At 51.7% G+C, this 11,818-nt stretch overlaps 1 protein-coding gene across 5 annotated transcripts in view; it reads right to left on the bottom strand.

Moving 5' to 3' along the window:
* The window catches only part of DOCK4 (dedicator of cytokinesis 4), a 131,751-nt gene that overhangs the window by 72,147 nt on the left and 47,786 nt on the right, over positions 1–11,818 (bottom strand). For all 5 annotated transcript variants that reach the window (XM_078860993.1, XM_078860994.1, XM_078860995.1 and 2 more), the window contains exon 7: positions 5,058–5,145. In XM_078860993.1, the coding sequence (XP_078717119.1) occupies positions 5,058–5,145 (88 nt within the window). The remainder of the gene's footprint in view (positions 1–5,057; positions 5,146–11,818) is intronic.

The raw sequence follows: 11,818 nt of genomic DNA, 5'->3' as shown, positions 1-11,818 counted from the left end.
AACAACGAGCGGAGCGGCGGGTGCGGATGAAAAACACAGCAAGTTGACACAGTAGGGTGGCACAGCTGGTGCATCTTGACAGTCATCTCAGTCAGTCAATCCACAGCAGCTGGGTCTGTCACATGACCTCCTGCCAGCGAGCCTTCCACACTTCAAATGGCCTCGGAGTGCACCTGGCCGGGCACAAGCGCCGTGGTGATGTCACCGCCGCTTGTTGGCGAACGGCGACTGTCATTGTCCCATCGCAGAACCGTGAGAGACGGCGACAGCTTAGGGAGGCCTTCATACAGCAGCGGATAGATCATGGCCGACGATGATGAGGCGGAGGCAGGTGGCAACACTGCCGGTAACGAGACGGGCGCGGTGGCGCACGCCTGGAGGAGCAGAGTTGGTGGATCGTGCCAATCTGTGATGCTCCTAAACCCCCCGCTGGTCCACGAGGTGGTCAGATCACACAGCACACAACACGTTGATCGAATCCATCTGTGCGGCGCTGTTAGCGTCACCCCTCCCCCTCGTACGTGGGAGTTTTCTCAAGGTACTCTGGTTTCTTCCCACGAGTACAAACACTCACGAGCGGAATTTACCAAACATCCCAACGCAGGACCCTGAAAACTAGCCAGGTGGCTTCTTCTTCTTCTTTGCTATGGCTGATGCAGACCAACAACTACAATTTCACATTGAGGCGGTCAAGCCAGGCAACCGCATCAAGAGCTGCGGAGTGCATCGCCGCGATGTCTCCTTCGTATTTGTGGATCGGGCATTGCGTCGTCAGACGTTGTATCGCTCTGTTCTGGATCACCACAGTCGCACACTGGAGACTTTTCCATTTGTGCATCAGGGTATCCGCATCTGCTGCTGGCCACGGTTTTTGCAGTGGATGCGGTTGAGGGTGGCTCAGCAGTGGAGGGAGCAGGACCCTCTGCCGCTGACTTCCCAATTTTGCTTGAGGGTTGACCGAGCTCATCTATCCAGGGAGTCAATACCACGCACTGTGGGTAAGTCAATAGTGGCTGTCCTATGGATAGACTCGCAAACCGCCACGGGAATGCAAACAACACTTCAATGCTCGGATGAGCAGGAAATGACTTTTGTAGGATGCAAACTCACTGTTTTCGCTGAAAATAAGAATCCGCTTTAACCCTTTTCCCGGCACTAACACGGGAGTTGTTAATATGTTCAAACACCAAACAGGCACCGATTGCGAGGCATCAAAGCTGCATTAACCACCCGTGTTTGTGGTAAATCATGCAGTCAAACATGCTCTGATAAAGTCCGCATTGTCTTTGAAACTGATTGACCTACACCAGAGACGGCAGCTTGCTTGGTGGCCTAGTCTCACCACCGGCGTTAGGCCCGAGAAGGCCACAAGGCAAGGAGTGTAAAGGCGATGTAAGTATCACAGCATGGATAGCTCGGGTCAAGCATCCAAAGCATTACATTCTTTCTTTCCATCATTTTGACACTGGCAAAAAAAGGTAACGCAGAGGCCGTTTTCCTTGTTGGGCCTTCAAGTGCACAACTGCGCGTTTGTGCACAGCACCAAGGGCTGCTTCTCGGGTTGTGCTGCGCGGCTCTCCGACGCATTTCCGCATCGGATTCCTCGAAGAATTTCACGACAACGCGTGCAGAGCGACAGCGTCGGGCCGTCGCGACCCGGCGGCGCTCCGGCAGGGTTCACGTGCGCCTGTCGGGAAATGTCCCCGTTTGCCCGCGTTAACTCGGCAAGAGGTCGACCCGAAGGCGAGTTTGGACCGACAACAGTGGGAATCACGTCCACGATTAGAGGTTTTTGGGTTAGATCGCGTGAATAAAAATGTGTCGTTAAACCCGCCACCACCCGACACGGCCAATGAGTAAGGGGTTGTCACGTAAGCAGAACGTGCCAATTCGTTACTAGTACAGCAACACCGGTGCGTTGGAGGGTAAACCCCACGACATTTACAATTCGAGTACCGTGACGTTGCGCCGGTAATTACAACAACCAGCATCATCAGGTCGACAGCCAGAGTTGTGAAATAATCCTCCTGCCTCGGTCTTAAATAGAGGCGGTAAAAATGTGACGTCGTCGCTTGTGAGCCAATCAGGTGCGAAGACCAGAGAGGGGGAGGGGGGGGGGAGGGTGCGGGGGGGAGGGGTTAATGCATGAATTTAAATGAAAATGGATATGCATTACCAGTTGGGTTATTCATAAGGTAATCAACATCTATAAATGATAGTGTTCTCATTGATCTTTGAACGGCTCCCAGAGGCGATAATTTGGTCCATTTATTTACATCAGATGAGAAAATGCGCTTGCCCCCCCCCCGCCCCCCCGTCTGCTTTAGGAAGAGAATGGAGGAAATAAATAAAATGTTAGCGGTAAAAAGTTAGTATTTAATAGCTAAAATGTCACAGCGCTAATTATATTTGTAAAACATACATATATATATAGCATTAAGGTTGCTTTAGTGCGTCACGTGGCAAATGTCTAACAATCATCGTTGGCGTGCGACGTCGAATGAGTGGATTTGAATTGGGGGTAGATCGGTAAAAACGCAGAAAGACATCGTTTGGAATATCCTGACTCTCACTGTGTTCCCACTCGCCGACAGGTTGAATGCTAACAATCCGAGCGTCTGTTGGCGACACGGTCATTAGGCGTGACTCAGGACTGCTGAGTGATGAGGACAGAAACCGTTGTTTTTTTTTTCAAGAGGAGCTCCCGAACAGCTGGCGTGTTTCTCATACGATCTCCACTCTCGCCGGCACTGCCGTGTTGGCCCGAAGCGAGAAAACACGCGGGGGGCGGGTTGGGAAAGTTCGAGCTTCCAAATGACCTGGCAGGAGAAAGCGCCCGCCGTGCTGGAATCTATTTTCAAATACGCCTCGAACACAAAGTTTACACTCGCGGTGGCCTGAAGCTCCCTCTGCATCCTGGCATCGAGTGCAGAGGGAGAAGTGAATCCTTGGCTGGAAGGGTTAGAGAGTTGCCACCTGTCCTGATTTTCTGAAGATTGTCCGCTTGTTGAGGCAGCTGTCCTGGCAAGTCTACGTCTCCGCGGGACAGCAAGAATGTCGTGTTTCGGTGAGCGGCTTCACACCGCTCGAGATGAAGCAATCGCATGCAGTTCTCTCCCCTCCTCCGGCACTCTGAAACATTCTTCCTCCCGCGATATGATTTGGTCAGCAGGTTGGTAGCACAGCAGTACAACCAGCTGTGCCTCACAGCGAGAAGAGTCCGAGTTAGATTCCATACTCGGACGCCTTTATATACGGATAGAGCTCGTATGTTCTCCCCCGTGTTCTGCATGGTTTTAACTCCAGGTTCTCCGGTTTTCCTCCAATAGCTAAAATAAAACACGTAATGTAACTGGTATTGGCCATACATCCAAATGCTGAGGAATCAATTGGGATAACACGGAGCAACATCGCATCCCCCAGTGCAAAACATTTGGCAGGACCCTCCAGAAAATATTTGTTGAGACTCGGTGAGGCTTTCCTGGGTAAACAAGCAAAGAAATCATCATGTCCTGGGTATTTTGGACTAAACTCAACAAACTAAACTGATCATGTATTTTTTATTTCTACCAGGCAAGGCCCACTGAGCCATAAGGCTCTTTTTCAAATGATAGCTCCACGAAGTGGCTTATCACTTGGAAATGTATAGGAATCAAATACTCTAAACGTGTGACGTTGATTCTAAATTTGGAGGGAAAAACCGGCGGACCCGGAGAAAAATCCACGGCACCACGAGGAGAGAGACACGCAGACTCCAAACATGCAGGCATCGGGATTGGGATCGAACGTGACGACCTCTTGTATACCAGGCGAGGGAGTTAACATCTCACCACCGACCAGCGGTGGTTACCCTGGGTCAGGGCCCATGGGTAGATAGGTAGCCAGGGCAGGCAGCCGCAGAGTGCCTGTCTCAAACCTCTCCAAGCCCGTAAGGGAATCGCCAACGCCATGAATGGGAAGGGTCATGTGGACGCCAACACCGATGTGATAAAAAACGATCATTATGACCACCAGCTTTTTCGAGACCAATTTCACTCCACCCTGAGGCAATTCACACGGCCATGACAGCGTGACGATGGTACGCCGTTACGTCGCGCCTAGCCGCGGGACGCGTTTAACGATCGCTGGGTAACTAGTGCGGTATTGCCGTACGTGCAATGGCACTGATAGATGCATGGAAGTGTGTGTGTGTGTGTATATATATATGCATGCGAATGCATTTATGATTTATGCAAATCACATGCAAATTATACGCTAGCGTTGCATTTTGCCTACCTACTGGAGCGGATAAACCTGTGTACACACGCGCACACACACACACGCGCACAAAGAAACGACAAATACCATAAAGAAGACAGTGGTAACGGGACAAAAAAATTATGGACTCTTGAATTAAACCGTGACCCCGAATCTCGACAATTTACTCGAATTGCTGCCGCGTTCAACGCGCTACATGCCCATCAATAAGTGTTTCCACTCGTGCATAATTAGTGCGGACGATTTCAGATTTTGGATAGGTCTGGCTCAGCACAACTGTGACTCTTGACCCATTAAATAGCTCGCATGCAGCTTCACACGGTCATCACACACACAAACAAAGGCATTTTATCCAGGACATATGACTGACTAGCCAACAAACAAAGGCAGTCTCCGCATCGCGCGCTTTTGGATGCGATTCTGCGACCGTTTGGAACCCCCTTCGTCCCGATATTAGGAAGCTACTGGGAGCTACGCACTTTTCAATCGAGATTGAAAACTCATTCCTCTAAAACTGCTTTTTGTGTTTAGTTTGTCATTCTCCCCGCCCCGCACGTCTGATAATTATCATAGTTGGCTATGTACGCTGCGAAAGAAGTTCAACATACGTACATTCATTGACCCTTCATTTCGTGATATTTGACCGTAGTTTGTTGAATCCAAAGGTGGCAGCCCCCATGCCAATCACGATTGTGGCCGGCGCGGAGAGCACGTGGGGGGGGGGGGGTTGTGGTCTAGGAGATGCCGCCCCCCTCTGCACGGTGGGTGTCAGTGTGTTGTTTCTTTCTTCTTCGCCTTACCAGCCGGAACAACTCGGTGACGCTGATTTCGTCAGGGTCGACCATCCGGAACTCCTCCTGCCTCGGCACCAGGTCCAGGCCCAGCTGCCTGGTCGCGCGCACACACACGGCCACGGGCAAGTCACCCTCTGTACGCCGCCTGTGTGGCAGTCGATGATTTCGGCATTTGTGGGGCGCTTGCAGTAGCAGCAAAGGCAGCAACAGCAGCGGCAGCAGCAACAGCAGCAGCAGCCTGTGCTGTTCTCACACACCACGATGCTATTGAGAGCGACATCTCTACTGTTGATCGTCCTCCTTAAGCACGTAACACAGTGACCGTCAAAAGTCAGGTGATTGTGGGGGGGGGGGCGGACGCTCATGTCTGCCGGTAGCTGTGAGCTGGTGGTGGAAATTCCACGAGGCTGCGTTGATATTTGCCAATGGGCATGTCTCCGTGACTGTTCGCTGCCATTCCTAGATTGGGGCGCATGAACTCGTGCATACTTTGATCCGTTACTTTTTTTATTTTTCACTCATCACAGTTTTGCCGAGCAAAAGCCCGAAGCGCCGAGCGACCAGCAACACATAGAACTATTCAAAGTCGAATAGATAAAAGAGTTCATACATTTCTCTTGGGAGTGAGCAAGGTTATCATTAGGACATTGGAACAATAGACAATGTGGGGGGGGGGGGGGAATTCCAAATTAAAGCAATGCGGGCGGAGAAGCAGAGAGCTACGTAGAGCACTGGTCAGTGGGTGCGTGACCTGCAATGTGGTGGTTGGGTGAGTGTGTGTGCTGTTCTGACCTACGATGTGGTGGTTGGGTGAGTGTGTGGTTATGACATGCAGCGTGGTGAGTGGGTGGGTTGGGTGAGTGTGGTTGGTGACCTACAGTGTGGTGGTTCAACACAGCACGAGACGAAACGGTCAGTCTTGAAGACCAAATCCTCAGCAACTCAATGAGCGAAGTTCATGGGAACGGTACCCGTGGTAGTAGTGACGGACGAGTGACAAGGAGGCGACTGACGGTGACTAGGTCAATCGACGTCATCAGAGTCACAACAACCAATAAGCATTCATCATCTCCCTCCTCTCCCTCGCTGTGGATAAACTGAATCTCGAAGCACAACTGCCATAAAACAGGAAGCGTACTCATTACCACGAGCAGATTCTCCCTCGGAAGAACAGACAGTGGGTCTCAGGGGGGCCATCGGCCCGATTCAAAAACAAACAACAAAAAGGAGCACCGTGTATTGCCACGGTAACATCCAATTAGTGGAGCTCTCAAACATGCCGCCGAAAGCTTCCCGGACGTTTCAGATGTCCGGGTGACCGGCATGAAATGTATCTACGCATGTATGTTGAACGTCTTTCGCACCGTACGTAGCCAACCGTGCGAATCGGAGGTGCGGGGGAAGAACAACAAACTATGGGTCTCTGTGTAAATCTATGGGACTTCGTGCGAGTCTATATCTGTATGTATGTCCAACTTCTTTCGCACTGTACATAGCCAACTACGCTAATCCCCGCTATACAATAGTGCGCAACGAAAACAAACGTACGGAATAATTTCCATTTAAATTTTCTCAAACTGCAGTTGATGCCACCCCCCGCACCTTTGCTGCCAAACGCTTTCTGCCCCGCTGCCAGACCCCGCAGCCGCTGCACGAGCAGACGCACGGCGACCCGCCACACAGCCCTGGCAATATCCCACCCGTCCGCTCCCGACGCCTTCCCCCGAAGGTCGCCGGAACCAGAGGTCGCAACCGGGTACCCGATACCCGTACCCTACCCGATACCCGGCTACCCGTACCCGGCCAGGTAAGGGTACGGGTACCCGTTTGCGACCCTGGTGCGGCCGGGTACGGGTACGGATAGGCCGTGAGTCACTGGTGAGTAACCGTTTGTCACTCATTTCGGGTAGGGTACGGGTAGGGAACGGGTACCCGTACCCGGCCGGGTACAGGTACGGGTACCCATTTGCGACCCTGGTGCGGCCGGGTACGGGTACGGGTAAGAAATCAAAACCCGTTTGCGACCTCTGGCCGGAACTCGCGGAGGCCGCCCCCGACGGGGGCCGCCTGGGCAAAAACTGCGGTCTGCAAAAAAATAAACCCAGAATGCAAAGGCTCGGGAGCCGATGCCACGGTCGATGCCAAGCGCTCGTTGGCTAAAAATAGGTCGCCACGTGAGCGCCGCATCGCAACGACCGTGACAAACAAGCAACCACGGAACGGCCGCGCCGGCAGATGCACGTGCCGGGAAGAGGTGGGGGGGGGATGGAAAAAAAACCTACAGCAAACCTGCGACCTCATTAACCCGTGGGCGGACCTATGATCCTGACGAACGCGGTTTCCACAATTATTAATATTCGTCGCCCGTTCGGGAAAAGCCTACGGGGGTGGAGGGGGGAAGCATCCCAAACCTGTACCAAACCGCCACGTGTGCCGCGCGGGAAAGGAATATTAAAAACGGGCGAAAGGTCTCGTGATTTTCGCCGCGCAGAATACCGCCGAGGAATTCGTTGGTTTGGCGGTGACGGCGGCGGCGGGGGGGGGGGTGAGTTAAAGAATTAAAGAGTGGAATGGACGGCCAGGCATTTGTAAGGAAGCAATTTCATAGCGGCGAAGCATTCCCCTGCCCGTGACCCCTCGGCCCGTGCTTTATCTTTGCACCGTGGAACAGCCGGCAAGTCGTCGTTAGCGGCAGTAACCGTGAGCGGCGGCACAAGCGAGCGCGTCGTGAGTGAGCGCGTAGCGAGCGAGGCAGTGCGTCGTGAGTGAGCCAGCGCGTAGGGAGCCAGCCGCTTTTGAGCAGCCACATCCAACATGTGCGAAATAATTTTGAACGCAGCGGCTTGGCTTCAGATTTTCTATTCTTTTTTTTACTCGCTCTCACTCTCTTTTGGGCAAATTGGACTGCCTTTAGATTTCCAGCCGTGCAGAAAGGCTCCACAAGGGCGGTGAGCTCGCCGCTTACCAAAGGAATACACGAGCCAGATTTCACTGCCGCGGCTTTCCAAAATGTTCCGAAACGCAAGTGGCGCGCACGCCACGGATCTCGCAAATCTGCGGCATCACGTGAGCATTGTGAAAGCAGAGCGGTTTCATAATTTATTTTTTTGATGTGCAGCATCCAAGCAAGGGCAAGTGCGCCAATGAAGAGGATTTGGTCACAAGACTTAAAAAAAGATGGGTTAAAGTCATCGTCATAACTCGAGATTCACAATGCACGCTTATCACCAATCGTGTCTCTCTATACTTACCAGCCAATTAAGGTGAAAGGGTCAAAGCAGCCCACGGACTGCGCAAAAACCCACCATGGATTCCATTCACCTTTTACATGCAGATAATTTAGAATTCGGGCTGGCGCACCAGCATTAAAATGGGAATGAGGAGCCACTTTTATGGGGTCCGCGGTGGTGAGATGTTAACTACCTCGCCTGGCATACAGGAAGTCGTGGGTTCAATCCCGACCCTGATGCCTGTATGTTTGGAGTTTAATGGGATTTTTTTCCGGGTCCTCTTGGTTTTCCCTCCACATTTACAATCGACGTGTGTTTAAAGTATTTTGCTGCTGTACATTTCCACATTCTAAGCCACGTTGCTGAGCTATCACTTGTGGCCGGGTCGCTTCTGAAAACGAGCCATAGAGCTCAAGTGAGCCTTCATTGGTAAAATAAATCATTGCTGGTGGTCCATTTTTCGTAAACCCCTATTCGAGTACCCTATTGGGTAGACAAACGGCTCGGCAGCGAGTGGGCGGACCGCTTGGCCATCCAGCATCTTGGGCAGTCACTTTTGTCGACGTCTTCGGTTTAAAAAAAAAACACACAACTGTCAAAGGAGTTGCTCTCATTGCCCTGCCGCTACTCACCGCAACCTTGTCTTCTTCACTCTCAGCCGCCACCCCCCCCCTCTCACGCAGATCGATATGCCTCGACAACTAATTGAAAAACGCCTCCGCGCCAAAGCGGAGAGAAGTTCGATGAAACGTCGGCGGCGGCGGCGATCGGGGGAAGACGCGCGCACGTCCTAATGGGGAGGGGGGGGGACATTCCCCTGATGCGCTGTCTTATTCAATCTATTAGGGCGCTGCGAGCATTCGCTCCCCAGGGGAGCCGGTGTGGGGGCAGAGAAATGCAATATCCTTCCGCGTGGACATTCCACCATCGTCGGTCTCTCCGCGCTCGCCAGCCGGGCCTAAACTAAAACTGAGCTACAGTGGTCCCCTCGGTTGACGTGTTTTAATCCGTTCTACGAAAACTACTGTTGAACCGAAATAACTGTTAACATGGGAAGAGAGCTGTTTCCACTGCGAAAACAGGAAACGTAATGTAAACGAAGCCAGTCGAGGTCTAAACGGCTCACAAATAGGCATCACTGATTGGCTGAAGGCATGGCTCGCGTGCATCACGTAAACGCACCGTTAATCAACAATTTTGACTTTAGTCGAAACCATGGGGTCCTATGGGAGGAAAAACGTTAATTAAAAAAAAACATTAACCGATATCACTGTTAACCAAGGGAACTACTGTATTAAACTAAACTATGTTTATTTTACAAGGTAAGGCCCACTTGGGTTGTATATCTCCTTTTCAGAAGCGACCGCCCCGCAAATGATAGCTCAACGAACCCGGAGAGAGCCACGCAAACACCAAATATACAGCAGCAGGCGTCAGGGTCGGGATCGAACCCACGACCTCCTGTATACCAGGCGAGGTAGTTAACATCCCCCCCAACCCAACGAGCATTGCCAGGCTGCTCCCATTCACGGCCACTCTACACCACCGCCACAATCCCGGCTCATTCCTGCTCCACCTACGACTTCGCTCTCCCCCTCCATCTCGCATGACCCCCCCACTGCCTTTCATTGGCCCCACTGCCCTCTGACCTCTGCCCTCTGGCCTCCGCAGGGAACATCTGCCACGGCGGCAGACAGGATCCGGGCAGGAAGCAGACGGGAACGCGTGGGACGCGCGCATTTCGCGAACTGCACGGCAACGCTGAGTAACGTCCTACACGAAAAAAATAAAAAAAAAACCCGTGCCAAACGTCCAAATACGTGTAAGCAAATAAATAAATGGCTGTTATTAGACGGTTAAGCGAGTACGAAAAACAGTCGTTTAAATGTCATTTGCGAGAGAGAGAAAAATAAATAGCGGCACTCGTCAATATCTGTGGCATAATACCAAAGGATTAGACGTGATGGCTTATAACAGGACAGTTTATATATCACGTTACATAAGCTGCTACTGCTGCTGCCGTTCCTGCTGCTCAAACGTGTTAATTTTAGCGTCGGGGTTTTGTTTTTTTCCGGTTACCACGGAACAAATTGTGAAGCCATATGGCGCTGCCCTGTGGAATGCGGCATCTGGCGAGTCAGCAATTTTTCCTGCATCCGTGACTTTTACCCCAAACTCCAGGTTGCAGGAGGCTCAACTCTCCAAACCCCAAGACAAACCCCGCCAGGCCAACAAGCCATGCATGCCTACACCCAATCGTCGTCACCACCACCACCACCACAGACTCGCTCTCTCTCCAGCAGCCCACCCCGCAGACACTGATGCGCTCACAAATTTAAGGCTGGACCTACGCTCGGTCACAGCCCTCAACTCTGAAGGTTGCGTCTCTGTCGTGCCGAGTTCAACCACCACGTCTGCAGGTCACAACAACAACAACTTCTCCCTCTCTTCATCCTTCTCGCTTCGCACTCCTCCGCTTGGGAATTACCTCCTCTACCCGCCCCCTCCCCCCCCACCGTCATCCCTTTCGCAAAAGCTCTTCGAATAATAACAAATAATCCCAACGGTTAAATCTTGACTTAAAGCTTTCGTGACTGCAGGAATTCATATTCTTTGGATCTTTCGGTATAGTCACGCAGATAGAACAATAAAATAATAAAAAATAAAGATGAAAAAGTGAATAAAAAATAATAAAAATATCACGACGTTTCAATTGCAACACAAGCAATCAGGTGCAAATTTTGTATTCTTTTTTTAATTCACTTTATTTTAATTATACATTTTTATAATGTTATTGTTCTATCTACGTGACTTTACCAAAAGACCCAAAGCATAATCACAACGGTCTTGCTCAATTTCACAGTGAGCGACAACGCTCGTCCGTTGCGACTTTGACGGGGTGCCGCTAACATCGCGCGGACGCTTGCCACCACGTGCCCGTGCGTGGGTGTTTGTGTATCGTAGTCTTCACCCCTGCATGCCGTTTTCGAGCGCTGCCAGCCAGAGCCCTCGAAACCTCCGACTTTAGCGCCGCGTAAGAAACGGCGCTCAAAGATGCGGACCGACACCGATATCCCGAGCAAAGCACCCGATGAACCGATCCCGCCAAAGAATCTCTGGGATTGATGACGGCTTGTTTGCCCTACTGCGGCCCGCCCGGTACACTCTTCCTCTTAGGAGATTAGGAAATCGCTGGAGCGGTGCACCTTTACATTATCATCTAGAAGAGACTACGTCCCACGTCGTGTCTAGAGATACTGTCCCACGTCGTGTCTCCCAGGGACGTACCGTGGAAAGAACAGCATTGCACAATAGCCAAGAGAGGGGTGGGGAGAGCTGTGTTCTAAACACAATGCGTGGAGCGTGATACGGTACGGTATTGTTCAGCAACCGAAAAAAATAAACGGGACTTTTAATGAACCGGGAAGACTCGCAGATTTCCCTGGGCAGCCACCTCAACGAGAGAATGATGCTGGAAAAGCCAGGACAGGTGGCAACCCGACCCCCCCACTGCCCCCTATCTCACACTCACTCATT

Source organism: Lampetra fluviatilis, chromosome 11 (assembly GCF_964198595.1).
Source record: "Lampetra fluviatilis chromosome 11, kcLamFluv1.1, whole genome shotgun sequence".
NCBI lineage: Eukaryota > Metazoa > Chordata > Hyperoartia > Petromyzontiformes > Petromyzontidae > Lampetra > Lampetra fluviatilis.
This window is presented reverse-complemented; position numbering and strand designations above follow the sequence as displayed.